Source organism: Macaca fascicularis, chromosome 20, assembly GCF_037993035.2.
Source record: "Macaca fascicularis isolate 582-1 chromosome 20, T2T-MFA8v1.1".
NCBI lineage: Eukaryota > Metazoa > Chordata > Mammalia > Primates > Cercopithecidae > Macaca > Macaca fascicularis.
The window spans coordinates 2,701,149-2,726,443 of NC_088394.1; the positions used below are offsets into that span (position 1 = coordinate 2,701,149).

The 25,295-nt window shown below is 55.6% G+C and overlaps 3 protein-coding genes across 7 annotated transcripts; 1 reads left to right on the forward strand and 2 right to left on the reverse strand.

Annotated features, from left to right (window-relative positions):
• Positions 1-1,345: 1,345 nt before the first annotated feature.
• On the reverse strand, positions 1,346-6,954 carry MSRB1 (methionine sulfoxide reductase B1). 2 transcript variants are annotated; one of them, XM_005596073.4, is made up of 4 exons: positions 6,792-6,954; positions 4,948-5,096; positions 4,482-4,596; positions 1,346-2,246 (listed from the first exon to the last, which is right to left on the reverse strand). In XM_005596073.4, the coding sequence occupies exons 1-4, from the start codon at positions 6,844-6,846 to the stop codon at positions 2,215-2,217; spliced, it is 351 nt and encodes a 116-aa protein (XP_005596130.3). In that variant the 5' UTR covers positions 6,847-6,954; the 3' UTR covers positions 1,346-2,214. The 2 variants fall into 2 exon arrangements, with proteins under 2 accessions (XP_005596130.3, XP_065393591.1); XM_065537519.1 differs by lacking the exon at positions 4,482-4,596.
• Positions 6,955-8,550: 1,596 nt separating this feature from the next.
• Positions 8,551-17,976, reverse strand: RPL3L (ribosomal protein L3 like). Of its 4 annotated transcripts, none has more exons than XR_012429619.1 (10): positions 17,916-17,976; positions 17,240-17,432; positions 16,157-16,325; positions 14,153-14,288; positions 11,312-11,498; positions 11,056-11,216; positions 10,741-10,842; positions 9,982-10,045; positions 9,615-9,734; positions 8,551-8,685 (listed from the first exon to the last, which is right to left on the reverse strand). XR_012429619.1 is itself a non-coding variant. In XM_005590909.4 (10 exons), exons 1-10 carry the CDS (start codon positions 17,916-17,918, stop codon positions 8,629-8,631), a joined length of 1,224 nt encoding a protein of 407 aa, XP_005590966.2. In that variant the 5' UTR covers positions 17,919-17,976; the 3' UTR covers positions 8,551-8,628. The 4 variants fall into 4 exon arrangements, 2 of the variants coding, with proteins under 2 accessions (XP_005590966.2, XP_005590965.2); XR_286771.4 differs by having other exon boundaries at positions 17,591-17,976; XM_005590909.4 differs by having other exon boundaries at positions 9,950-10,045.
• Positions 17,977-22,419: 4,443 nt separating this feature from the next.
• Positions 22,420-25,247, forward strand: NDUFB10 (NADH:ubiquinone oxidoreductase subunit B10). Its single transcript, XM_005590911.4, has 4 exons — positions 22,420-22,654; positions 24,437-24,575; positions 24,781-24,920; positions 25,071-25,247. Exons 1-4 carry the CDS (start codon positions 22,507-22,509, stop codon positions 25,178-25,180), a joined length of 537 nt encoding a protein of 178 aa, XP_005590968.3. The 5' UTR covers positions 22,420-22,506; the 3' UTR covers positions 25,181-25,247.
• Positions 25,248-25,295: the final 48 nt, after the last annotated feature.

Consider the following 25,295-nt stretch of genomic DNA (forward strand, 5'->3'; position numbering starts at 1 on the left):
AGCCTGGGTGACAGAGCAAGACTCCATCTCAAAAAAAAAAAAAAAAAAAAGAACTCCTGAAGGAGGAACGTTCACCTCACAGATTTATTTCTTGTGGGGGTGGTAAGAGGTGTGTCCTCTCCTTTCCTCTCCCAGGGTGGGTGAGTAGGTCTCAAATGATAAATCCACTCCGACACTCCAACCTCCCCAAGCCTGTGAGTCCCATCCTCTGCCGTGCACAGAGGCAGGCCTGGCATTTCAGCCCCGCTTTGTGTAGGTCACTTTTTGGTCTGTGTGGTAGCTCCCCAACCAACCAGTCTAACCCCAGCAGTGGTAGCATAAAGTCCAGAACCTCTGCTTAGTGGACCCATATCAATAAATGCAACCTGACCCAATTTTTCGTTCCTTCCCCAATTATCCCTACTGTAGGGTCTCCTGGTTCCCCCTACTTTTTTTTTGTTTGTTTTGAGACAGAGTCTCACTCTGTTGCCCAGGCTGGAGTGCAGTGGCGTGATCTCAGCTATGTTGTGAGACCTTGAGGGCAGGGCCTCATCTATCTTGTTCACAGCTGCATCCCCAGCCATATATATATTTTTTATTTTATTTTATTTTATTTTATTTTATTTTTTTCCAAATATTTACTGAAAGGATACTCAGTATACTAATATTTGCAAAAAAAAAGTTTTATGGGTTTTTTTTTTTTTTTTGAGGCACAGTCTGTGTTGCCCAGGCTGGAATGCAGTGGCAGGATCTTATCTCACTGCAACCTCTGCCTCCGGGTTCAAGCGACTCTCCCACCTCAGCCTCCCGAGTAGCCAGGATTACAGGCGTGCGCCACCACACCCAGCTAATTTTCGTGGGTTTTTTTTAGTAGAAACGGGGTTTCCCCATGTTGGCCAGGCTGGTCATAAACCCCTGACCTCAGGTGATCCGCCCGCCTCGGCCTCCCAAAGTGCTAGGATTACAGGCGTGAGCCATTGTGCTTGGCTTTTTTAACTATATAAAGGCCTGACACTTATGTCCTGGCATCTCTGATGATGTTAATAGTTGGGCCGGGGCAAGGTGGCTTACATATGTAATCCCAGCATTTTGGGAGCCAAGGTGGGAGCATCACTTGAGTCCAGGAGTTCAAGACCAGCCTCAGCAACATAGTGAGACCCCATCTCTACAAAAAATGTAAAAATTATCCAGCGTGGTGGTGCCCACCTGTGGTCACAGCTACTTCGGAGGCTGAGGTGGAAGAATTGCTTGAACCCACGAGGTCAATGCTGCAGTGAGCCATGCGGTCGGTACCACCGCACTCCAGCCCGGATGTCAGAGCAAGACCCCACCCCGTCTCAAAAAAAAAAAAAAAAGACAGTACATCTGAATGTTTCATTTGTTTATTGATTTCCACCTCATTATTACAGAAAGTAATTACTTAAGATGGGGACTGACTTCAGCATCACCCACCCTCCTGTATGGCCAGGCCTCTGAGCATGTACAGTGAGGCACAGTCGCCACACCTTGGGAAGGGCGTCCCTGCGGGTGTGAACTGCAGGCCCCAGCCCTGTGCTGGTTAGTCATGGAGCAACAGCCGCTTTCCTCAGCACGAGTGAAGCAAGCTGCTTCCGCACAGATTGTGAAACAGGGTTTAGGTTTCTTCCCTCGTGGACGAGAGGCCAGGGGTCTGCCCCATCAGCCCGCCTTCCCAGCAGGTCACAGACCATCCCCACGCTGGCTGGCCTGGAAGGGTTTGACCAGAGCAGATCATGCAGTGACCAGGGCCAGGGCGGCTGGCAGGGGCGGCCTCCGTTTCCATTCTGTCTCCTAAGCAGCCTGGGAGACGTGGGCCTAAGCTTCAGTGAGGACGACACTCTGTCTTGGAATTGGGGCTCACGGGGCAGAGTCCACAGACAGGGCCAGGAAAAGAAGGTGTAACGTCATTCAGAGACCAGCTGCACCCAGGGATCACCTCCTGGAGGCATCTGGAGTGAGCGGGGGGCTCAGTCAGCCGACAGTGTGGCTGTGCAGCCCAGGCCTGTCCCAGCAGAAGGCATGAACCATCAGCAAATGAGGGTCTTTTCCAAGAAACAAGAAGGTCTTGTTCAGAGCTGGGGCCTTGGGAGCACCCTGATGTTTCAGCCACTGCGCCCTGGCTTCCTGTCTCAATGCCCAGGGTTCCAACTCCAAGGTGGAACGGCCAGCGTGTGGCCTTGGTGAGGTGGCCATCTGGGGTGGGTGTGGGCTGCCCGCCTAGTGCCCCTGGGAGGTAGAAGTTTCTTTGCCTGAAAGAAAGGAGCGGGGGTGGAAAGCCAGAAGGGGCAGAAAGCCAGTGGGGGCGGAAAGCGAGGAGGGACAGAAAGCAAGTCACTGCAAGGCGGAGCTTCAGACCCCGTTCCCTGCGCTTTCACACTCTGCCCTGGCCTGCAGGCCACAGGGGAGCTGAAAGGACCAGATGCCCGACTCAGGGGAGTCTGTGTGCCCCATTTTGTTCCGAGATCCACAGGAGAACCCAGAATCTCTTCTCCTTCCACTCACATGGAGGGCAAATTACAACAAAAGGACGAAAATATCGCAGGTTTACCACGCGCCAGGCCCTGACAGGCTGCTTGCTCAACCCCACAGCACGGTGGTGGCCATGAGTGTGTGCTATTAACAACCCCATTTCAGGCCAGGCACGGTGGCTCAAGCCTGTAATCCCAGCACCTTGGGAGGCCAAGGCCCAGAGGAGTTCAACACCAGCCTGGGCAACATAGTGAGACCCCCACCTCTATAAAAACTTTTAAAAATTGGCCGGGTGTGGTAGCTCACGCCTATAATCCCAGCACTTTGGGAGGCTGAGGCAGGCAGATCACCTCAGGTCAGGAGTTCCAGACAAGCCTGGCTAACATGGTGAAACCCTGTCTCTACTAAAAATACAAAAATTAGCCAGGCGTGGTGGTGGGAGCCTGTAATCCCAGCTACTCGGGAGGCTGAGGCAGGAGAATCACTTGAACCTGGGAGGCGGAGGCTACAGTGAGCTGAGATCGGCCACTGCACTCCAGCCAGGGCGACAGAACGAGACTCTGTCACAAAAAAAAAAAAATTTTAAAAATTAACCAGGTGTGAGACGGGCATGGTGGCTCATGCCTGTAATCTAATCCCAGCACTTTGGGAGGCCAAGGTGTGCAGATCACCTGATGTCAGTTCAAGACCAGCCTGGCCAACATGGTGAAACCCCGTCTCTACTAAAAATACAAAAATTAGGTAGGGCGCGGTGGCTCAAGCCTGGAATCCCAGCACTTTGGGAGGCCGAGATGGGTGGATCACAAGGTCAGGAGATCGAGACCATCCTGGCTAACCCGGTGAAACCCGTCTCTACTAAAAAATACAAAAAACTAGCCGGGCAAGGTGGCTGGCGCCTGTAATCCCAGCTACTCGGGAGGCTGAGGCAGGAGAATGGTGTAAACCCGGGAGGCGGAGCTTGCAGTGAGCTGAGATCCAGCCACTGCACTCCAGCCTGGGCGACAGAGCGAGACTCCGTCTCAAAAAAAAAAAAAAAAAAAATACAAAAATTAGCTGGGCGTGGTGGTACGTGGCTGCAATCCCAGCTACTCGGGAGGCTGAGTCGGGAGAATTGCTTGAACCAGGAGGCAGAGGTTGCAGTGAGTTGAGATCGCACCACTGCTCGCCAGCCTGTACGACAGAGCAAAACCACATCTCAAAAGGCCGGGTGCGGTGGCTCACGCCTGTAATCCCAGCACTTTAGGAGGCCGAGACGGGCGGATCACAAGGTCAGGAGATCGAGACCAACCTGGCTAACACAGTGAAACCCCGTCTCTACTAAAAATACAAAAAATTAGCCAGGCGTGGTAGTGGGCGCCTGTAGTCCCAGCTACTCGGGAGGCTGAGGCAGGAGAATGGCGTGAACCCAGGAGGCAGAGCTTGCAGCGAGCCGAGATCGCGCCACTGCACTCCAGCCTGGGTGACAGAGCAAAGACTCCATCTCAAAAAAAAAAAAAAAAAAACTACATCTCAAAAATAGAAAAAAAGAATGAGGACTCATCAAGCTATTATTGTCTGCCAGGCCCAGGTGCACATGACACGCAGCTGTCCTCACTGGCCCTGCTGCCACGGCCACTCTGCAGAGGAGGAGGCAGGCTCTGAGCGGCTGAGAAGCAAGGCCCCAGTCCCAGCCAGTGGGAGATGTCTGCACAGACTGGGGCCTCAGGCTCTGCCTGACCCGCCCCTGACTCTAGCCTCGGGGAAAGGCCAGGCCTCTGAGGAAAACCATTTGCCACGGTCTCACTCCAAAGCCCCTTTTTGGGACAGTCATGATCAACCAAGCGAGGAAGTGGAATACCAGTCTTTGCCCCTGTGCTGCAGCCACCTTTGGGAGGGATCCTGGACAGTTCCCAGGCGGCGTGACTTGGTGGCCCCGCATACCTAGTCATGGTAAGTGGACGGGCACAAACACTGGGCCCCCCAGCCTGGGCTCAAAGGCCAACAGGCCTGGCCCCAGCTGTGTAAAGCAAGCTCACCTTTAGGGACAAACTTCAGCGAGCTGCTGAATATTCAGAATCGGGACTGCCCCGGCTTGGGGCCATCGTTCAGGAACTCGTGGCCCAACCCGTTGCCACACTTGCCACAGGACACCTGGAAAGATCACAAGGCAGCTGCGTGAGCTTCTTGGCCATGAAACAGCCGCAGTGAAGGCCCTTACTGGGGGCCTTCCCACATGCCCATTTCCCAAGCTGACCACCGACATAAGAGGTTGACCTTTGTCCTGGAGCCCGTACAGGAAACCTGTCCTGTTTCCCACATTTGCACCAGAAGGCCAGTCTCTCCCGATAGCCTGGGGTGGCAGCTCCCTGGCGGAGGCCACAGGCCTGGAGCAGACAGCTCTAAGCCCCTGGAGCTGTGGGGCAAGCAGAGGGAGGAAGGTGGGACTGGCTCTCTGCTCTCCCTGGCCGCCCCCATCCCTCCCCCACCCCCGTGGGCCCTCACCTTCAAGGCTCCAGGTCGATTGTGCTCCGGACGCTTGGCCACGCTGTCGGCGTGAATGGTCTCAGTGAATGCCGGCCATGGGGATGAGTGTGCGTACTTCGAGCGGCTGGAGAACAGCTCATAGCCACACTTGGCACACGCATAAACGCCTGTGGTGGAAGGAGAGACAAATGTAGTCCTCAGCTCCAGCCTTTCGGGGCTCAAGCTCCCAAATCCACAGACCCAGGCAAAGACAGCGCTGTCCTGTTCCGAGGGTGGGCTGTGCTCCTTCCTCATGCACCTGCCATGGGAGGCGCTGTGCTAAGCTCACGTTTAGTAGATGTGCCAGAGACCAGAGGATTCACCTTTCACAATCATCCCCTTGATTCTTCTCATAGCCCCGTGATGGGCCATCTCCTAACATTTCCATCTTTGCTTGCTGATGCAAAGACATCCAGCTACAGCATGTGCAGCGTGAAGGAGCCTGGGCAGTCCCATAAGGACACGGAGCTCCCCCTTGCTCCCCTAGTTCCCCCAGAGTCATACACGGCAGGGGCCCTGATGTGGCCCCACCACCTGGTCCCTCTCCCTTCTCAAATGGCCCTCCCTGCTGCCTAACAAGGCCCTAAGCTGGATGCCCAGGCACTGCCCTGCTCTCCAGGCAAAAAGAGAACAGTCCCAGAGAAAAGGCCTCCAGGCCACACAGGAGCCCAGGAAGAAAGAGGGCTGGGGATGACAGATTTCAGCCTACCCACAAAGGATCACTTTAGAGTGGAGGGGGTGGGAAAGTTGCAAAACTGATTTGCAGAACTGTTTGAAGGACTGAAAACAGGAACTTCCCGGGGTGCTGAGTCACCTCTCACCCATCACCTGGGGACAGCCTCCCCTGGAAACTGTAAACTACCCAGCCTTTCCCAGGAACTGGAGAAGAAAGCAAAGAGGAGCCAGCAGCTGCCGTGGAAGTGGAGTTTCTGGCTTGGCAGAGCAGTCTGAGGACAAATGGGGTCCACAGCCAGAGAGTCTTGTTGGGGGAGGCTTTGCCGGGATGGTCCTGTGTCACAGTCCAGCCCCCTACAGGGGTGACACGCAGCAAATCCGCCCAAGGAAGACCAATGCACTCAGACTTGCCTGTGGATGTGTTTTTTACCAAATTAGTCCACTGCCAGGCGAGCCCAGCCCAGAAGGGGACTCATCAGGGCGAGTGTGGAGGGCTGGTCATGCCCCAAACCACCCCATCCTGTCTGCCTGGTCAAACTTAACTGGTTGTTGGCAGAGGCCTGGTGACACTCCTGTTTCCCCAGTCTGGAGTCCCTGGGCAGGTGGGGAGGCACCGGGGCCGGCACATTAGGATCTGAAGGGGACATTCTATGCTTGCCGGACTCCTCCCAGAGATCCCGGACTCGGGGAATGGGAAGGGCCGCGGTAACACCTGCGGGATAACCCGCGAAGGGGCGCCCTGGCCACAGGCGCTGGCCCTGGACAAGAACTTGGCCTCTCCGAAGCCCCGACCCTAACCCGAATTCCCCCAGCGCCATCACTTTGGAGTGAAGAGGGCAGGGAAGGGGTACCACCCCCACGTATCCCGACCCCTTAGAGTCCCCCCGAAACGGCACGTTCACACTCAAGGCCTGCCTCCTCCAGGACGGTGAGCCCCCAAGCCCCCTCTCCTCGGGTACCCCACTCTCCTCGCCCCCAGGCTCCCCGCTCCTCCGCAGTCCTCTTGACCCATGTTCGCTTCTCCCCGGCAGCCACATTCGCCCCCGTTCCCGGCTTGGGAGAGACATCACCCCCGGAGGACGGCGGTGCCCCCTCTAATGCGCGCCCCCCGCCGCGCTGCCCTCCCAGCGAGAGGCCGCAGGACCAACCGGGCTCAAAGTGATTCTGGAAAACCTCGCCCCCGAAGAAGCTGCAGAACGACATGGCGCCGCTGGAACCGCAGCGCACTTGCCGCAGCCAACTGACCCAAGGCTGCCGACCCGACGACGGCCAGGACCCGCGTCCGCCTCCCCGCCCCTCCCGAGGACCAATAGCTCCCCGGAGTGCGAATCCCGGCTTCCGCCTTCGGGAGGCCCCGCCCCTCCTGAGGGCCGGTCCAATCCGATCTTCCCAGCAGGCTCCGCCCGTCGGTGACTCCCAGGGACCACTCCTGGGCCACTTCCCCAAAGCCCCGCCCCCGAGGGTGCTAGTCCAGTCCCGTCTTCCCAGCAGGCCCCGCCCATCAGTAACTTCCAGGTATCCCTCTTGGCCCGCTTTCTGTAGGCCCCGCCCCTCGCTATGGCCGGTGCAATCGCATCTCCCCAGCAGGCCCCGCCCATGGAAACTCCGAGGGACGACCCCTGGGCCGCTTCCTCAAGGCCCCGCCCCTGCCGTCTCGGGCGCCCTGGTGGCTAGGGGTGCATGTGGGGCCTGGCCAGGTGGGCGGCAGCGCCCACCCGTAGTGCCGCGTTCCCCCAGTCCAGTCCCTGGTGCTAAGCCCGGAGACGCTGGAGGTCAGCCTTTACGCGCCCGGCTGAAACTGCCTTTGCAAAATTATGACTGAGACCGTGAAAGAGATCTAACTTAGCCGACTCTATCTTGCTTCTAACCTTCAAGCTGTCCTTGTTCATCCCTGGTGGTAGGCTGAAATAACTTTTGGAGAAACTCAGTATATGGTTTTTTTGTTTTTTCTTTCTTGTTTTTCTTTCTTTTATGAGATGGAGTCTTGCTCTGTCTGTAGGCTGGAGTGCAATGGCGCGATCTCGGCTCACTGCAACCTCCAACTCCCTGGTTCACGCAATTCTCCTGCCTCAGCCTCCCGAGTAGATGGGATTACAGGCATGTGCTACCACGCCCAGCTAATTTTGTAATTTTATATTTTTAGTAGAGAAGGGGTTTCTCCATGTTGGCCAGGCTGGTCTTGAACTCCTGACCTCAGGTGATCTTCCTGCCTTGGCTTCCTAAAGTGCTGGGGTTACAAGCGTGAGCCACCGCGCCCAGCCAGTTTATAATTTATAGTTTAAAACAAAGATATTAACGGCCCTTTCCCAAAGCAGACCTCCTTCTTGCCTGGGGACTAGATATAGGACTAACATTAGCCACAATATTAGAAATTATGGTTTAGGAGTCATGCATCTGGAGGCTACAAGATTCTGACCCTCCCTAAACTGCTCCTAAGATCAGTGCTTGAGATATTTTGCCGACCCTGCACTTGATGGATCAGCTGGCACCACCCAGATCCATAAACTGGCTCCTGTGATCTTGCGACCCCACCCAGGAACTGACCGAGCGCAAGAAGACAGCTTTGACTCCCTCTGATTTCATCCCTGACCAACCAGTACTCCTGGCTCACTGGCTTCCCCCAACCCACCAAGTTATCCTTAAAAACTCTGCTCCCGGCACTCCAACAGCCTGGGCGACAAGAGCAAGACTCTGTCTCAAAAAAAAAACAAAACCTCTGCTCCCCAAATGCTCAAAGAGATCAATTTGAGTAATAATAAAACATAAAACTCCGGTCTCCCACACACCAGCTCTGCGTGAATTACTCTTTCTCTATTGCAATTCCCCTGTCTTAATGAATCGGCTTTGTCTAGGCAGCAGGCAAGATGAACCCCTTGGGCGGTTACTCAGCGCTCCCAGACACCTTAGGAAGAGTCGCCTCCGGCCTTTATTAGACATTGGGGCAGACGGTGCCGTGCGCTTCAGGGCTCATCCACCCCACGCAGCCTACAAGTCTCCCGAGGTCTCCGGTTTTTCCTTCTCCAGATGCTTCTTTTGGGGGCCCTGGTTGAGGGGGTGGTGCAGGAGGAGCCTTAGTCACAAGAGTCTGGCCAGAAATACCCCCTCCTCCAGCCAGGCCCTAGATCACTCAGAGCCAGCCCTGCTGCTGCTGCCCTCCCAAGGCTGCTTCCTCCCCCACCTTCTCTTCTAAAGAATCAGTGCCCAGGGATAGACCCTTAAGAGTCTCTCCTGCAGGCCGGGCGCGGTGGCTCACGCCTGTAATCCCAGCACTTTGGGAGGTCGAGGCGGTTGGATCATGAGGTCAGGAGATAGAGACCATCCTGGCTAACATGGTGAAACCCCATCTCTACTAAAAATACAGAAAATTAGCCTGGCGTGGTGGCACATGCCTGTAGTCACAACGACTTGGGAGGCTGAGTCAGGAGAATCGCTTGAACCCGGGAGACGGAGGTGGCAGTGAGCCGAGATCGTGGCACTGCACTCCAGCCTGGGTGACAGAGCGAGACTCTGTCTCAAAAAAAAAAAAAAAGAGGCCGGGCGCAGTGGCTCAAGCCTGTAATCCCAGCACTTTGGGAGGCCGAGACGGGTGGATCACGAGGTCAGGAGATCGAGACCATCCTGGCTAACACGGTGAAACCCCGTCTCTACTACAAAATGCAAAAAACTAGTTGGGCGAGGTGGCGGGCGCCTGTAGTCCCAGCTACTCGGGAGGCTGAGCCAGGAGAATGGCGTGAACCCGGGAGGCGGAGCTTGCAGTGAGCTGAGATCGCGCCACTGCACTCCAGCCCAGGCGACAGAGCCAGACTCCGTCTCAAAAAAAAAAAAAAAAAAGAAAAAAGAAAAGAAAAAAAAAGAGTCTTTCCTGCAGGTGAGCTCAGGGAAGTCCCTGCCAGCTCCAGCTCCCTACTCGGGCAGGCTGGATGTGGAGCCGGAGCCCCAGAGAAGAACAAGGATGGGGGTGGTGAGCTCACCATGAAGGCCCTCTTCTCTTCGGCTGTCTGGAAGCAGCCATGGCCGAACTTGGAGGTGGTGTCGATGAACTTGAGCTCAATATTCTCCACGGCCTGGCGGCTATGGTGCACCAGGAGGGACTGGGGAATTCGTGGTAAAGTAGACATCAAGGGCGGGGATCCCCCACACCCTGCTGTGACCTCCAAGCCCTACCAGGAAGGTCTTGCTCACCTAGTTCCTACCAGAGCCCTCCCTTTCTGCTCCCACCACTCCATGCCCCTCGTGGCAGGCCCCGGGGCAGGACAGGCTGGCAGCCCTCAGGCACCCACTCCCCAGCCCACCCAGCACTGCCGACCTTTCTCAGCGTAATGACCCGCTTCTTCGTACCAGCAATACACCCCTTCAGCATGACGAAGTCGTTGTTCACTTCCCCGTAGTGCGGGAAACCACCCTGCGGAGGACACAGGTCAGGGGCCAGGCCCGGAAAGGGCTTCCGAGTTAGCTGACAGCTGGGGGTCCTAGGACAATCCCCACAGGGGCTGTGACAGGCCGGAGCCCCGTGCCCCGCCCCCAGGTGTAGGGGTGACTATCACGTGGCCCCTACTGAGGGCAGCTTCTGACTCACAAGCTAAGTCCTTTTCCATGCATTATCTCACTTAACAGTCTGGATTTTTGTTGGGGGAGACTGAGGATCAGAGGAGCGGAGTCAGTTGCTCCAAGCTCCACAGCTGCTAAGTCCTGGAGATGTGGCTTGAGCCCAGGTGGCCTGACTGCCAGGCCACAGTAGAAGCTGCCGCACTCCACACCCGCATGACAGCAGCTAGAGGGGAAGCTGCCTCCAGAGGAGGCTCGGAGGATGTGGGATGCAGCGCGGATTTCGTGCTTGTGACTACATCGAAATGTTTTGGATAAATGAGGCAAGGGTCCCACATCACTGCCCAGCTGTCAAAGTCTTCTGTCCAGTGTGCCTAGGGGGGCAGCGTCCAGCTATGGGGCACAAATCTTGAGCCCCTGGGGCAGGGAGCATCCAACTGGGGCTGCAGCATGCCCCCTATATGTATACCAAGCTCCCTTGGCCAGCCTGACCCCACTCCAGCCCTTACCAGCGGTGTGATGGGCCTGGCGGTCGCCCCCTCCCAGCCTCACCAGTGGTGTGATGGACTTGGCAGTCACGTCGTAGCTGGTGGATGCATTGTTCTTCACCAGCTTCCCATCCTCCATGTGCAGCCCCCTGCCGATGCGGTAGATCTGCCAGGAGAAGGGGGCACATGCCGGGGCAGGAAGTGACCTCTGAGGCCAGCAGCCCATCCAGGTCCATCGGCCCACGTGCTCAGACTCAGCGCTGGTGTGGGCATCTCGTGACCCCGGCAGTGTCTGGGTCATGCACCCCACCCACTGAGGCCAGTACTGAGGGCTGGGGTCCGACCACACGGTGTCCCGCTACCCTGCCTGAGGACACACCTTCTTGTTGAGCTCCGTGCGGTGGTGATAGCCCTTCTGCCCGGCCCGAGCAATGGAGCAGCCCACGCGGGCGGGGTGCCAGGCGCCGATGCAGGCCACCTTGCGCAGGCCCTTGTGGGTCTTCCTCGGCAGCTTCTTGGTATGCCAGCGGCTTGTGACCCCTGTGAGTGGGAGGGGCTGGTGGCTGAGAGGCCAGGCTGGTCCCCACTGCCTCCAGGAAGCCTGCCCTGAAGCTGCCATCCCCACTGAGCCCTACCTTTGACACCTCGACCTTTGGTGACAGCAATGACATCAATGACCTCACTCTGGCTGAACACGCTGTGCACGGGCACCTGCTTCTCCAGTCGGGCCTGGGCCCAGGCCACCTTCTCGGCCACCGTGCCACCATTCAGCTGGATCTCCATGATGTGGGCCTTCTTCTGCCGGAAGGGCAGCAGTTTCATCTGCAGGACATGGCCAGAGGTCACACCACGGCCCACGGGATCACACCCCAACCTGAAACACGGCATGGCCAGCAGTGACCCCTGCCGTTTTCCACGCATGCATTCATTCACGGGTGTTCCCAGGATCAGGCTGCAACCCATGTGTTGTGCTAGGCCCTGCGGATCTGGTGTAGATTGAGGCAGACGGAGTCCCACACCTCGGGAGCCACCATCTCGCCGGGAGACAGAAGGAAGGCAAGTAACTCTTGGAGAGGACAGAGTGCTCTGATGGGCTCTGGGGGCTGGTGTTTCAGATACAGTGGTCGGGGCAGAGAGGGCTTCTCTGAGGAGGTGCCGCTGCTAACAAGAAGGAGCCACGGGGCAAAGATTGGAGAGGCGCCGGGCAGCAGGACCCCGCATTTGCACAGGCCTGGTGGCAGGGGAGGTCTTGGAAAGCTGGTGTGACAGAGAGGAGACCAGTGTGGCCAGACGGTGGGGAGCAAGGAGTGTGGGTCTCCTCTGTGAGTCTCCTCTGTGTGAGTCTCGCTCTGTCGCCCAAGCTGGAGGACAGTGGGGCAATCTTGGCTCACTGCAACCTCCACCTCCCTGATTCAAGCGATTCTCCTGCCTCAGCCTCTTGAGTAACTGGGATTACAGGTGTGTGCCACCATGCCCGGCTAATTTTTTTATATTTTTAGTAGAGTTGGGGTTTCCCCATGTTGGCCAGGCTGGTTTCAAACTCCTGACTTCAAGTGATCCACCCACCTTGGCCTCTCAAAGTGCTAGGGTTACAGGCATGAGCCACTGAGCCTGGCCTGATTTTTTTTTTTTTTAATATTTTTATTTTGAGATGGGGTCTCGCTCTATCACTCAGGCTGGAGTGCAGAGGCATGATCAAGGCTCACTGTAGCCTCAACCTCCCGGGCTGAAGCAATCCTCCCACCTCAGCCTCCTGAGTAGCTGGGACGACAGGCACTCACCACCGTGCCCATTTTTTTTTTGTTTTTATTATTTTTGTTTGTTTTTATTATTTATTTTTCTATTTTTTTGAGACAGAGTCTCACTCTGTTGCCCAGGCTGGAGTGCGGTGGCGCGATCTCGGCTCACTGCAAGCTCACGCCATTCTCCTGCCTCAGCCTCCCGAGTAGCTGGGACTACAGGTGCCCGCCACCACGCCTGGCTAATTTTTTATATTTTTAGTAGAGACAGGGTTTTACCACATTAGCCAGGATGGTCTCAATCTCCTGACCTCGTGATCTGTCTGCCTCAGCCTCCCAAAGTGCTGGAATTATAGGCTTGAGCCAGCATGCCTGGCCTTTTTTTTTTTTTTTTTTTTTGTAGAGATGGGGATCTCCCTATGTTGCCAAGGCTGGTCTCAAAGTCCTGGGCTGAAGCAATCCTCCTGCCTCAGCACCCCTCTCCAAGTAGCTGGAACTACAGGCATGCACCACTATGCCCAGCTAATGTTTAAATTTTTTCTAGAGACAAGGTCTCATTCGGTTGCCCGGGCTGCCACCTTGGCCTCTCACAGTGCTGGGATCACAGGTGTGAGCCACGGGGCCTGATTTTTGTTTTTTGGTTTTTTGGTTTTTTTTTTTTTTTTGAGACTCTATCACCCGGGCTGGAGTGCCATGGTGCGATCTCAGCTCACTGCAACCTCCACCTCCTAGTTTCAAGTGATTCTCCTGCCTTAGTCTCCCAAGTAGCTGGAATTACAGGCACCCACCATGCCCAGCTAATTTGTTTGTATTTTTACTAGAGGTGGGGTTTTGCCGTGTTGGCCAGGCTGGTCTCAAACTTCTGACCTCAGGTGATCTGCCTGCCTTGGCCTCCCAAAGTGCTGGGGTTACAGGCATGATCCACTGTGCCTGGCTTCATTTTTTTTTCTTTTTTTGTAAGGTCTCTGGCGGGTGCTGTGTGAAGCACAGGCTGTGTGATGTAGAGGTGGAGACAGAGAGGTCAGCGGGGACCACATAGTGACCCACAGGTGTGTACGGAGTAGGTATGTCCGGGGCAGGTGTGTATGGAGTAGGTCTGTATGGAGCAGGTATTTACAGAGTACCTCCTGCATACCAGGCTCTTGGTGGCAGCTGTGGCCCCGCCCAGGGCCTCTGCCCATCTGGAGTCTGTCCAGGGAGATGAACATGCGCCAATGACTGGCCCAGGCATGGCCTGCATGTGTGTGAGTAGCTGGGGGCAGTGTGGGTTCGGGGGGCTGCGGGAAGCTCAGGGTCGGGGGCACTGGTCTAGGGCCTAGGGAAGCCTTCCCTGAGGACAAAGACGCCAAAGAGTGTTCCAGAATAAGCTGGAGGGTGCCGCCTGCCTGTCAGCCTGCAGCAAGCCAGACCCACGTACAAACACCTATTCCTGTGCACACTTATGCTGGAAACCGAAGGGAGGTGACCGACCCTCCACACTGTACACCTGGCTGGGGACCTGACCCTTCAGGGCATGCCAGGGTCCTAGTTGACTAGCTGGCGTGGCTGATGCCCCCGGCACCCCAGAAGGCACCGATCCCTGGGGACACACGTGGCCAGTGAAGCTGGTCAGCCGCTCTTCTGGGCCTGTACCAAGGCTCAGGTATTTTTAGGCTGACATTTGCCACGGCTCCTGGAAGCTGGGGTGAGGGGGCATGGGCTTAGGGACTGGCCGACAGCGGAGGGTCAGGGGCTGACCTGCGTGTGGACAATGACCCGAATGACCTTGCAGTACTTCTTCATGGCGGCGAAGTCTTTCTGTAGCTGCTTTTTGCCGTCTGTGTCCCGCCACCTCTTGCAGGCCTTGGTGAAGGCTTTCTTCTTGCTCTTGTGCCTGAGTCATGCGCAGGAGGGTGCTCAGAGGCCTCCAACCGGGGCAGCTCCTGAGGCCTATCCTGCCCCCACTTCACCCCCAGCCCACCAAGCAGGGTCCTACCGCTGGGACCGCCCCCCACCTGGAGGCCTCTGAGCTGGTTCCAGCCACCATCTTTGAACATAGACTGTCTCTCCCTCTCTCGGCCCCGGTTTCCTCCTCTGTAAAGCGAGTATCCTCCTGTCTCCCGGGGCCTGAGAGTGAGTGGCAGAGGTGCAGAAGCTCAGAGAAGGGGGCTGGCCAGCCCCGCAGGACAGGCACCTAGAGACCACCCCACCTGCCACATGGCTCGGACTGCTGGTCCCACTTCTCAAGGGTACAGTGGGTGCCGTGGCCAGGAACCTTGGGCTTGGGAGCCATCCTTTCTTTTTTGTTTTTGGAGACAGGGTCTCACTTTTTCTCCCAGGCTGGAGTGCAGTGGCACAAACAAAGCCCACTGCAGCCTGGAGCTCCTAGGCTCAAGCAATCCTCCCACCTCAGCTCCCCATGTAGCTGAGACCACAGGCGTGTGCCACCAAGCCTGGCTAATTTTTTGTATTTTTTGGTAGAGATGGGTTTTGCCATGTTGTCCAGGCTGGTCTCGAAGCCCTGAGCTCAAGCAGTCTGCCTGCCTCAGCCTCCCAAAGTGCTGGGATTATAGGCATGAACCATTGCGCCCAGCCAGAAGCCATAGTTTCTAACCCTCTCCAGAGTTCTGGGAGGTGGACATTATTAAAATTATTTTCATTCCCATTCTATAGGTGAAGAAACCAAGATTTCTTTCAGGACTTACTGCCAGGGAAGATTTGAGGCCTGAGAATATCTTTCTTTCTATGTATAAGAGCTTCTCAGCTGGCTATTTCACTTTTCACCGTGGCTGCTAGGAAACTCAGAGCCAAAGCTAACATTCCATCAAAGTAGCCTTTTGTTTTTGTTTCCTTCTTTTTCTTTTCTTTTCTTTTTTTTTTTTTTTTGGGACAGGGTCTCACTCTGTCACTCAGACTGCAGTGCAGCGGCACAATCTCAGCTCACTGCAATCTCCACCTCCCAGGCTCAAGCGATTCTCTTCCCTCAGCCTCCCAAGTAGCTGGGATTACAGGTGCCTGCCACCATGCCTGGCTAATTTTTTTTGTGTGTATTTTTAGTAGAGATGGGTTTTCACCATGTTGGCCCAGCTGGTCTCGAACTCCTAACCTCAAATGAGCCACCTGCCTCAGCCTCCCAAAATGCTGGGACTACTACAGGTGTGAGCCTCCACAACTCACTCAAATTAGCCTTTTAATTAACCCTGAGGATTAGAATATTTGTTTCCTCTTTTTCCTCCATCCTGATTTCATCCCCAGCCTTCTAGTACTCTTTTTTTTTTTTTTTTTTTTGAGATTGAGACAGCGTTTCGCTCTGTCACCCAGGCTGCAGTGCAGTGGCACGATCTCAGCTCACTGCAAGCTTCACCTCCCAGGTTCAAGTGATTCTCCCACCTCAGCCTCCTGAGTAGATGGACTACAGGTGTGCACCAACACACCCAGCTAATTTTTGTATTTATTGGTAGAGATGGGGTTTTATCATGTTGGCCAGGCTGGTCTCAAACTCCTGACCTCAAGTGATCCACCTGCCTCGGCCTCCCAAAGTGCTGGGATTACAGGCATGAGCCACCACGCCCAGCCTACTCATCTTTTATTGAAAGGAAGGCAACACACAGAAACACACACACACTCCTACCTCCCACACAGCACTGAGACTTTTCTTCCTGCTCACCCACACCTATCATTTCAGCAAGAGCTAGAGCCTCAGGCATCCAACTTCTGTGGTCCCAGCAGCCCTTGGACAGCCCAGCCAAGGGCGTTGCTCACCAGTCCTTGTAGAATCGGCGCCGGCACTCATCACTGAGGTGTTCTGCAAAGATGGTCTTGAAGCTCCGGAGACCTCGAGGGGTGGCCACATAGCCCACCACGCCCACCACCACCAGGGGCGGCGTTTCTACAATTGTCACCGCCTCCACCTCCTCCCGTTTGGAAATTTCTGGGTGAGACGCAGGGATGGGGCATGAAGGGAGACCTCCTGAAGCCCGTGGGGGAGGGAGTGGAGAGCCGGCCATACAGGGGCAGGCCAGGAGAGTGTGGGGCCAGCCAGGACAGCATCCCCCAGAGGGTGGGGCTGAGCCCAAATGAACATTTGTTATTTTAATAATTACAATGGATTTATTTTTCTTTTTTTTGAGACAGGGTCTCACTTTGTCGCCCAGGCTGGAGTGCAGTGGTGCAATCATAGCTCCCTGCAGCCTTGACTTCCCAAGCTCAAGTGATCCTCCCACCTCAGCCTCCCAAGTAGCTGGGACTACAGGCACTCGCCACCATGCCCAGCTAATTTTTGTATTTTTTGTAGAGACAGGGTTTCATGATGCTGCCCAGGTTGGTCTGCAACTCCTGGCCTCAAATAATCCTCCTGCCTCGGTCTCCCACAGTGCTGGGATTACAGGCGTGAGCCACCATGCCCGGCCTACATTATTTCTTACAACTACTTGTGAATCTACAATTAAAACAATAAAAACCAAACTATATACATAGGCGTACATACAAAATAATGGTACATGAAATAGACCCGAAATGGCCAAAAAGTGCTGATGTCCTGGCGGGTGGTTTGAACCGAGGGCCTGGGGCGCCGGCCTTTGAATCCTAGCTCCTGGGCTTACTGCCCCGGTGCCTGGACCAGTTTCCTCACTGCTGTGTGCCTCGATGTCCTCGTCTGCGAGCTGAGGCCATGACAGAACCCTCCCGGAAGCCCTGCCTGAGCTCAGTGTCCACCACAATTCCCAGGGGCAGGGCCTGGTGCTCCCTGGGACTGTGACCCGCCTGGACCAAGAACGTGAGTTCTGGCTCCGAGCATCTGGAAGGTTCAGCCCTCCCCCTCCCCCGAGGGTCCCAAGTGTGACTCACTGAGCCCCGGCCGGTGCACCTCACGCAGGGTGTGGGTCATGCCCGCCTTGTAGCCCAGGAAGGCCGTGAGGTGCACAGGCTGGCTGGGGTCATCCCGCGGCCATGTCTTCACCTTGCCCCGGTGCCGGCGGCTCCTCTTGTGGGGCAGGAAGCCCAGGTGTCCATGCCGAGGGGCGGAAAACTTCCGGTGGGACTGGGGGACAGTAAGGAAGGAGGTCAGATCTGGGGTGTCCCTGGTGGTGGAGCTGGATGGTCCCAGAACCCGAACCTGGAAAAATGGACTCCAGGCCTCAGACTGAGGCCGGTGCTCAGCACCTCCCCTGTCTGCCTGCGGGAGAGAGGAAGGCTCACCAAGGGGCAGGGTCTTTGGGATGGCGTCTCCATGGCCACAGGCTTCCTGCCTCTGTGGGCTCAGCCTGGGGCCCAGGAGGGTTGCACCCATACTGCGGCCAAGGACCCCTGGGGCAGGTGGCCGCTGTCATCTGTTCATCTCCAGGGCCCTCCCAGGCCCGGCAGCCCAGCCCTCATCCCCTTGTTTCCCCCTCCAGCGTCCCAACCCCTCACAGGCTGGGAGACTGTCCCTCTGAGGGAGCGCCCAGAAGCCCAGCTGTCCCATCCCCCCAGAGTTCCAGCTCCAACCCCAGCCCACCCTCCATGTCACCCTGGTCCCACCAACCATGGTGGCCGATCCCTGAAGGTCAGGAAGGGGCCTCCCCGCTAGCCGCCAGAGGTCGAGTGGCAGGGCCAGGACTCACAGCTGCCAGCTCCCAGATTAGCCTCTGGCACAGTCAGCAGGGTCTCCGGTGCCAGGAGCAGGCACGGGTGGGGCAGTGTTGGGGGCATCAGATGGGCAGCCTGGGTGGGGCACCTGGAGCCGGGGCTGGCACTCCTTTCCTCGATGGCCCTGGGTCTGGGTTTTGACCCTCCCAGGACAGGACTGGGGACAGGCAAGGTGGGGGCCAATGTAGTCTGGTGGGGGCCTTCTCCCAGGCAGTGGCCAAGAGGAGGGGTCTGGTGCAGTTTGCAGACTTGGAGGCAGAGGGGATTCCCATCCTGAGGGCTGGGAGACAGCTGGATAAATGGCGGGAAGCAAGGTTGGGGACGGGGGAGACGAGGGAGAGGGCTGACTGCACCCTGAGGATCACCAGAGCTGTGCTTCCAGATTGAGATCCCTGGCTTAGGGCAGTGGCTCATGCCTGTGATCCCAGCACCTTAGGAGGCTGAGGCAGGAGGATCATTTGAGCCCAGGAGGTCAGGCTGCAGTGAACCTCGACTGTACCATTGCACTCCAGCCCGGGTGACTGAGCGAGACACTGTCTTAAAAAAAAAAAAAATGCCAGTCTGGCCAACACAGTGAAACCCCGTCTCTACTAAAAATATAAAAATTAGCTGGGCGTGGTGGTGTGGGCCCATAATTCCAGCTACTCTGGAGGCAGAGGCAGGAGAATCACCTGAACCTGGGAGGCAGAGTTTGCAGGTTGCAGTGAGCCAAGATCGCACCACTGCACTCCAGCCTGGGCAATACAGTAAGACTCCATCTCAAAAAAAAAAAAAAAAAAAAAAAAAAAAAAAAGGCCGGGCGCGGTGGCTCAAGCCTGTAATCCCAGCACTTCGGGAGGCCGAGACGGGCGGATCACGAGGTTAGGAGATCAAGACCATCCTGGCTAATACGGTGAAACCCCGTCTCTACTAAAAAAAAAAACAATACAAAAAACTAGCCGGGCGAAGTGGCGGGCACCTGTAGTCCCAGCTACTCGGGAGGCTGAGGCAGGAGAATGGCGCAAACCCGGGAGGCGGAGCTTGCAGTGAGCTGAGATCCGGCCACTGCACTCCAGCCTGGGTGACAGAGCGAGACTCTGTCTCAACAAAAAAAAAAAAAAAAAAAAAAAAAATCAAGATCTGGCTCCTGTAATTCACAAACATTGAAATACTTTTATGAATTTTTTTTTTTTTTTTTTTTTTTTTTTTGAGACAGAGTCTTGCTCTGTCGCCCAGGCTGGGGTGCAGTGGCCGGATCTCAGCTCACTGCAAGCTCCGCCTCCCAGGTTTACACCATTCTCCTAACTCAGCCTCCCGAGTAGCTGGGACTACAGGCGCCCGCCAACCCGCCCGGCTAGTTTTTTTGCATTTTTTAGTAGAGACGGGGTTTCACCGTGTTAGCCAGGATGGTCTCGATCTCCTGACCTTCTGATCCGCCCGTCTCGGCCTCCCAAAGTGCTGGGATTACAGGCTTGAGCCACCGCGCCCGGCCTATGAATTTATATTTATTTATTTATTGTTATTATTATTATTTTTTGAGACGGAGTCTTGCTGTATCACCTAGGCTGGAGTGCAGTGGCATGATCTCGGCTCACTGCAACCTCTGCCTCCCCGGTTCACGCCATTCTCCTACCTCAGCCTCCCGAGTAGCTGGGACTACAGCTGCCTGCCACCATGTCCGGCTAATTTTTTGTACTTTTAGTAGAGACGAGGTTTCACTGTATTAGCCAGGATAGTATCGATCTCCTGACCTTGTGATATGCCCACCTCGGCCTCCCAAAGTGCTGGGATCACAAGCATGAGCCACCGTGCCCGGCCTTATTTATTTATTTTGAAGAGACAATGTCTCACTCCATTGCTCAGGCTGGAGTGCAGCGGTGTGATCATAGCTCACTTGCAGCCTCAACCTTCTGGGCTTAACTGGTCCTCCTGCCTCAGCAGGACCTAATTTTAAAATGTATTTTGTTGTGGAGGCGGGCGTCTCACCATGTTGCCTAGGCTAGTCTGAAACTCCTGACCTCAAGTGGTTCTCCTGCCTCAGCCTCTCAAAGTGCTGAGATTATAGGCATAAACCACAGCACCTGGCCAAATTTAAATTTTGAACTTAAGTTTTGAATGAAAAGGGGGTTGAAATCTCTTTTTTCTTTCTTTCTTTCTTTCTTTCTTTCTTTCTTTCTTTCTTTCTTTCTTTCTTTCTTTCTTTCTTTCTTTCTTTCTTTCTTTCTTTCTCTTTCTTTCTTCCTTCCTTCCTTCCTTCCTTCCTTCCTTCCTTTCTTTTTTTTTTTTTTTTTTTTTTTTTTTTTGAGACGGAGTCTCCTCTGTCGCCCAGGCTGGAGTGCAGTGGCCGGATCTCAGCTCACTGCAAGCTCCGCCTCCCGGGTTCCGGCCATTCTCCTGCCTCAGCCTCCCGAGTAGCTGGGACTACAGGCGCCTGCCACCTCGCCCGGCTAGTTTTTTGTATTTTTTGGATAGAGACGGGGTTTCACCGTATTAGCCAGGATGGTCTCGATCTCCTGATCTCGTGATCCGCCCGTCTCGGCCTCCCAAAGTGCTGGGATTACAGGCTTGAGCCACCGCGCCCGGCCCCTTCCTTCCTTTCTTTCTCTTTCTTTCTTTCTTTCTCTCTCTCTCTCTTTCTTTCTTTCTTTCTTTCTTTTTTTTTTTTTTTGAGACGGAGTCTCGCTCTGTCGCCCAGGCTGGAGTGCAGTGGCACAATCTCGGCTCACTGCAAGCTCCGCCTCCCAGGTTCACGCCATTCTCCTGCCTCAGCCTCCCGAGTAGCTGGGACTACAGGCGCCCGCCCCTGCACCCGGCTAATTTTTTCTATTTTTAGTAGAGACGGGGTTTCACCATGGTCTCGATCTCCTGACCTTGTGATCCGCCCACCTCGGCCTCCCAAAGTGGTGGGATTACAGGCTTGAGCCACCACGCCCGGCCCCTTTCTTTCTCTCTTTCTTTTTCTTTTCTTTCTTTCTTTCTTTCTTTCTTTCTTTCTTTCTTTCTTTCTTTCTTTCTTTCTTTCTTTCTCTCTCTCTTTCTTTCTTTTTTTGAGACAGGGTTTCCTCTGGTGCCCAGGCTGAAGTGTAGTGGCACAGTAATAGCTCACTGCAGCCTCAACCTCCTGGGCTCAAGCAATCCTCCTGCCTCATCCCCCCCAAGTAGCTGGGACCACAGGCACTTACCACCATGCCTCACTAATTTTTGTATTGTTTATGGAGACAGGGATCTCATTATGTTGCCCAGGCTGGTCTCAAACTCCTGAGCTCAAGCAATTTGCCTGCCTTGGCCTCCCAGAGTTCTGGGATTACAGATGTGAGCCACTGTGCCCCTCGAAATCTCTTTCAATTCAAAGATGCTATGGTTGTAAAGTTCTTTTTTTTTTTTTTTTGAGACAGAGTCTCCCTCTGTTGCCCAGGCTGGAGTTCGGTGGCACAATCTCGGCTCACTGCAACCTCTGCCTCCTGGGTTCAAGCGATCCTCCTGTCTCAGCCCCCCTGGTAGCTGGGATTACAGGCACGTGCCACCATGCCCGGCTGATTTTTGTATTTTTAGTAGAGATGGGGCTTCACCATATTGGCCAGGCTGGTCTCAAACTCCTGACCTCAGGTGATCCACCCGCCTCGGCCTCCCAAAGTGCTGGGTTTACAGGCGTGAGCCACCCCGCCCAGCCGGTTGTAAAGTTCTATAGCAGTGGAATTTTAGAGTTTTTCAGGCCTACGATGTCTCTAACATCTGTGACTCTTACATCAATAGATACTAAGATTCTAGACTACTAAAATGTCAAGATTGTTTGGGTCTCATGGTTTGTATTTCTTTCCAAGAGTTTGGCTGGGAGCGGTGGCTTATGTCTGTAATCCCAGAACTTTGGGAGGCTGAGGTGGGCAGATCATCTAAGGTCAGCAATTTGAGACCAGAAACATGGTGAAACCCCGTCTCACCAGGGGTCCTGGTAGAGAGCGGGGCCCAGGGAATTCTGTACGGGGTAGGCAATCCAGGAAAGCTTCCTAGAAGAGTAGGGAGTTTGGAATTGCGTGTTATTTGTTGACTTTGTCGTGTATGCTCTAACGGCCTGTGTTCTCCATCACAGCCGGGCTGTTTATCTTCTTCCCTGCTGCACTCAGCACAGTGCCTGGCGGGCAGTGGGAACCGAATGACTCCCTCCTATTCCTTATGTCTGTTGGCTATTGTCTGTTTCTTTCACTGTAAGCAGGGATCTGTCCGGTTCGCGCCTACTTCCCAGGCTCCCAGACCAGTGACCAGCACCGCGCAGGCGCTCGGCAGAGACCGAGAACGGAGGCCCCACACGGGGGCGCCCTGCGGCGAGGCGGGTCCCGGCCGCGCCTGGCGGAGTCGGGGAACTACAAGTCCCATAGTGCCTCGCGGCCGCCAGCGCACAGACGCAGCCGCCCTCGGCGTCCTCTGTAGCTGGCGACCTAGGCCGCGGGACCCGGACAGAGGTAGAGGCAAGGGCAGCGCGTCAGGGAGCGGGGTTCGCGCCTCCCGCCGCCATGCCGGACAGCTGGGACAAGGATGTGTACCCTGAGCCCCCGCGCCGCACGCCGGTGCTGTCGTCGCAGACTTGGCTGCCCAATCCCGTCGTCTACATGACGAAGGCGTTCGACCTCATCGTGGACCGACCCGTGACCCTCGTGAGAGGTACGAGGCCCCAGCCCGGGGCTCCCTCGCCGGCCTCTGGGGACCCCTGGATCCCACACCCTGCCTGGATCCTCCAATGCCCCCGGGGTCCCGTCTCCCTGAGACCGCCCCCCGCTGCACCCCGGGGACAACCCCCCACCCCCGGAGACCCCCGAGCTCCGTCGCCTACTTTGGCCTCCCACTGCACCCCGGACCTCACCTCCTAGGATCCCTTACTCTCCCCTGCACCCCGGGACGCCCCGCTCCTTCCCAGGACTCTTCCCTCCCTGCCGCACCCAGCACCCACTGCTCCAGGACCCCGCACTGCTCTCTGCCCCCGCCGCGCCGGGAACCCCTCCACCGCACCGCTGGCCTCAGGCCTCTCTCAAATGTTAGGGGTGGTCTGCACAGGGAAGCATCTGAATCCTGGGGGTTGTTATAGACCTGCCAGATGACCAAGTGTCAGGGTGATGGCCGAGATGCCCACATTCACCATCTCTGGAACGAACCGGGAGAATGCCCAGTTCAGTGTTTTTTTTTTTTTCTTTCCCTGAGACAGTCTCGCTCTGTTGCCCAGGCTGGAATGCAGTGGTGCGATCTCGGCTCACTGCAACCTCTGCGCCATCCCGGGTTCAAGCGATTCTCCTGCCTCAGCCTCCTCAATAGCTGAGATTACAGGTGCACCACCACCAAGCCCAGCTAATTTTTATATTTTTAGTAGACACAGGGTTTCACCATGTCAGCCAGGCTAGTCTCGAACTCCTGACCTCAGGTGATCCTCCCACCTTGGACCCCCAAAGTGCTGGGATTACGGGCCTGAGCCACCGCGCCCAGCCTGGTTCAGTTCTTTTTGAACACTTGGGGTGCATAGCATGCTCTGGTGGTTCTCTTGTAAAAGGATGAAGTCTGCAAATCAAACCCCCAAGGATCTGTAAACCGTGCAACAGCTGACCCAGCTCCCTCTCTTTTGTAGCAGTCCTAGAACATGTCTGTCCTATGTGTCTGGATGTTCGAGCTCTCTTTTTAGCTTGTTCATTTCCCAGTGAGGAAGCTGAGGCTGTAAGGTGGTAAGTTCTGCTTGCTGGAGGCTCCCTGTTGGAACCTCTGCGCACCCAGTCCTCCCGCAGGACTCCACAGGGGTCCCTGTGCAGCTGGGGGAGGTGCACCGGCAGAGCTTCGTCACAGTCAGTGCTGTCTGTGAGAAGCCGCTGCCTGTAGGCGTGTGTGGGGGACAGAGTAAGGTAATGCATGTGGAACTCTGAGGATGATGCCTGGTACGCTGGAGCTCTCCATCAGCTGTAGCCTAGGCCTTCACAGGCCTGCCTGGCCGGCCACACCTCATAGAGAGACGAACTGCCGGGTTTTTTTTTTTTTTTTTTTTTTTTTTGAGATGGAGTCTCGCTCTGTCACCCAGGCTGGAGCACGGTGGCACGATCTCGGCTCACTGCTAGTTCCACCTCCAGGGTTCACGCCATTCTCCTGCCTCAGCCTTCTGAGTAGCTGGGACTACAGGCACCCGCCACCATGCCCGGCTAATTTTTTTGCTTTTTTTAGTAGAGATGGGGTTTCACCGGGTTAGCTAGGATGGTCTCGATCTCTTGACCTTATGATCCGCCCGCCTCGGCCTCCCCAAGTGCTGGGATTACAGGTGTGAGCCACCGCGCCCGGCCGAATTGCCTGTTTTCTAAACGCTGGAACACTCAGGAAGTTCTCCTCCCTCCCCTCCAAGGGGCCTATGAGAACTAGAAAGCTAAAAGCTTGTCCAAACCAATGAGGTGTGAGTCTGTGGTTTTGTCTTTGCAGAATTTATAGAGCGGCAGCATGCGAAGAACAGGTATTACTACTACCACCGGCAGTACCGCCGTGTGCCGGACATCACTGAGTGCAAGGAGAATGATATCTTGTGCTTGTTTGAAGCTGAAATGCAGTGGAGGAGGGACTAGTACGTGAGCCACGCTGGGAGTGTGGAGATCTGCAGCATGTGCAGCTGGGCCACCGGTCCCTGGGATTCCACAGGGTGGCATGCCCAGATCTTAGGACTGACATGGGAGGAGCCAGACCCCAGGGCTCTTGATTTCAATTGTTCTCGAGGGGTACAGGGAAAGGATTCCTGGTGATTAGCCTCTCTTGCTCCCTTTCTCCCCCAGCCAAGTCGACCGAGAAATTGTCAACATTATACAGGCTCGACTCAAGGCCTGTCAGCAGAGGGAAGGACACAACTACAAGCAGAACTGCAACAAGGAAGTGGAGCAGTTCACCGAGGTGGCCAAGGCCTACCAGGACCGCTGTGCGTGACCTCCCCCTCCCATCCTTCTGAGGCCTGGGGGCCAGAACCATTGCGATTCCTCCCTCCCCTCACTTCTGCCCACTTGACTTTGCCCCCCCTTTGCATGCAGCAGAGGCCTGGGTTCCCAGCTTGTTTCTATTGCTTTCTCAGATCAGGACCTGGGGGCCCACTATTCTGCCAGGAAGTGCCTGGCCAAACAGAAGGAGAGGATGCTGGAAGAGAGAAAAGCTGCAAGAGAGGCCGCCGCTGCCACCTCCTGAGGCATCTGTGGGTGCGCCTGCTGTGTGGCTCTGTATGACTGTTGCTGAAATAAAGTCCTGCAACCTGCCTGTGTTTCTGGTGTGATCTATTGGCCCCACATCCGCAGATTCAAAC

What these genes read in the sequence shown, in the direction of transcription:
- MSRB1 (XM_065537519.1), bottom strand. Translation starts at nt 6,846, where the DNA reads ATGTCGTTCTGCAGCTTCTTCGGGGGCGAGGTTTTCCAGAATCACTTT. An exon ending in CCAGAATCACTTTGAGCCCG is followed by an intron (nt 5,097 to 6,791) that starts GTTGGTCCTGCG and finishes CTTCCACCACAG; the next exon opens with GCGTTTATGCGTGTGCCAAG. An exon ending in ATCGACCTGGAGCCTTGAAG is followed by an intron (nt 2,247 to 4,947) that starts GTGAGGGCCCAC and finishes CCTTTCTTTCAG; the next exon opens with GCAAAGAAACTTCTACCTCC.
- RPL3L (XM_005590908.4), bottom strand. Translation starts at nt 17,623, where the DNA reads ATGGAGACGCCATCCCAAAGACCCTGCCCCTTG. An exon ending in CAAAGGTCGAGGTGTCAAAG is followed by an intron (nt 11,217 to 11,311) that starts GTAGGGCTCAGT and finishes TCCCACTCACAG; the next exon opens with GGGTCACAAGCCGCTGGCAT. An exon ending in AAGAGAAGAGGGCCTTCATG is followed by an intron (nt 8,686 to 9,614) that starts GTGAGCTCACCA and finishes CCCCTCAACCAG; the next exon opens with GGCCCCCAAAAGAAGCATCT.
- NDUFB10 (XM_005590911.4), top strand. Translation starts at nt 22,507, where the DNA reads ATGCCGGACAGCTGGGACAAGGATGTGTACCCTGAGCCCCCGCGCCGC. An exon ending in ATGCAGTGGAGGAGGGACTA is followed by an intron (nt 24,576 to 24,780) that starts GTACGTGAGCCA and finishes TTTCTCCCCCAG; the next exon opens with CCAAGTCGACCGAGAAATTG. An exon ending in CAAGGCCTACCAGGACCGCT is followed by an intron (nt 24,921 to 25,070) that starts GTGCGTGACCTC and finishes TTGCTTTCTCAG; the next exon opens with ATCAGGACCTGGGGGCCCAC.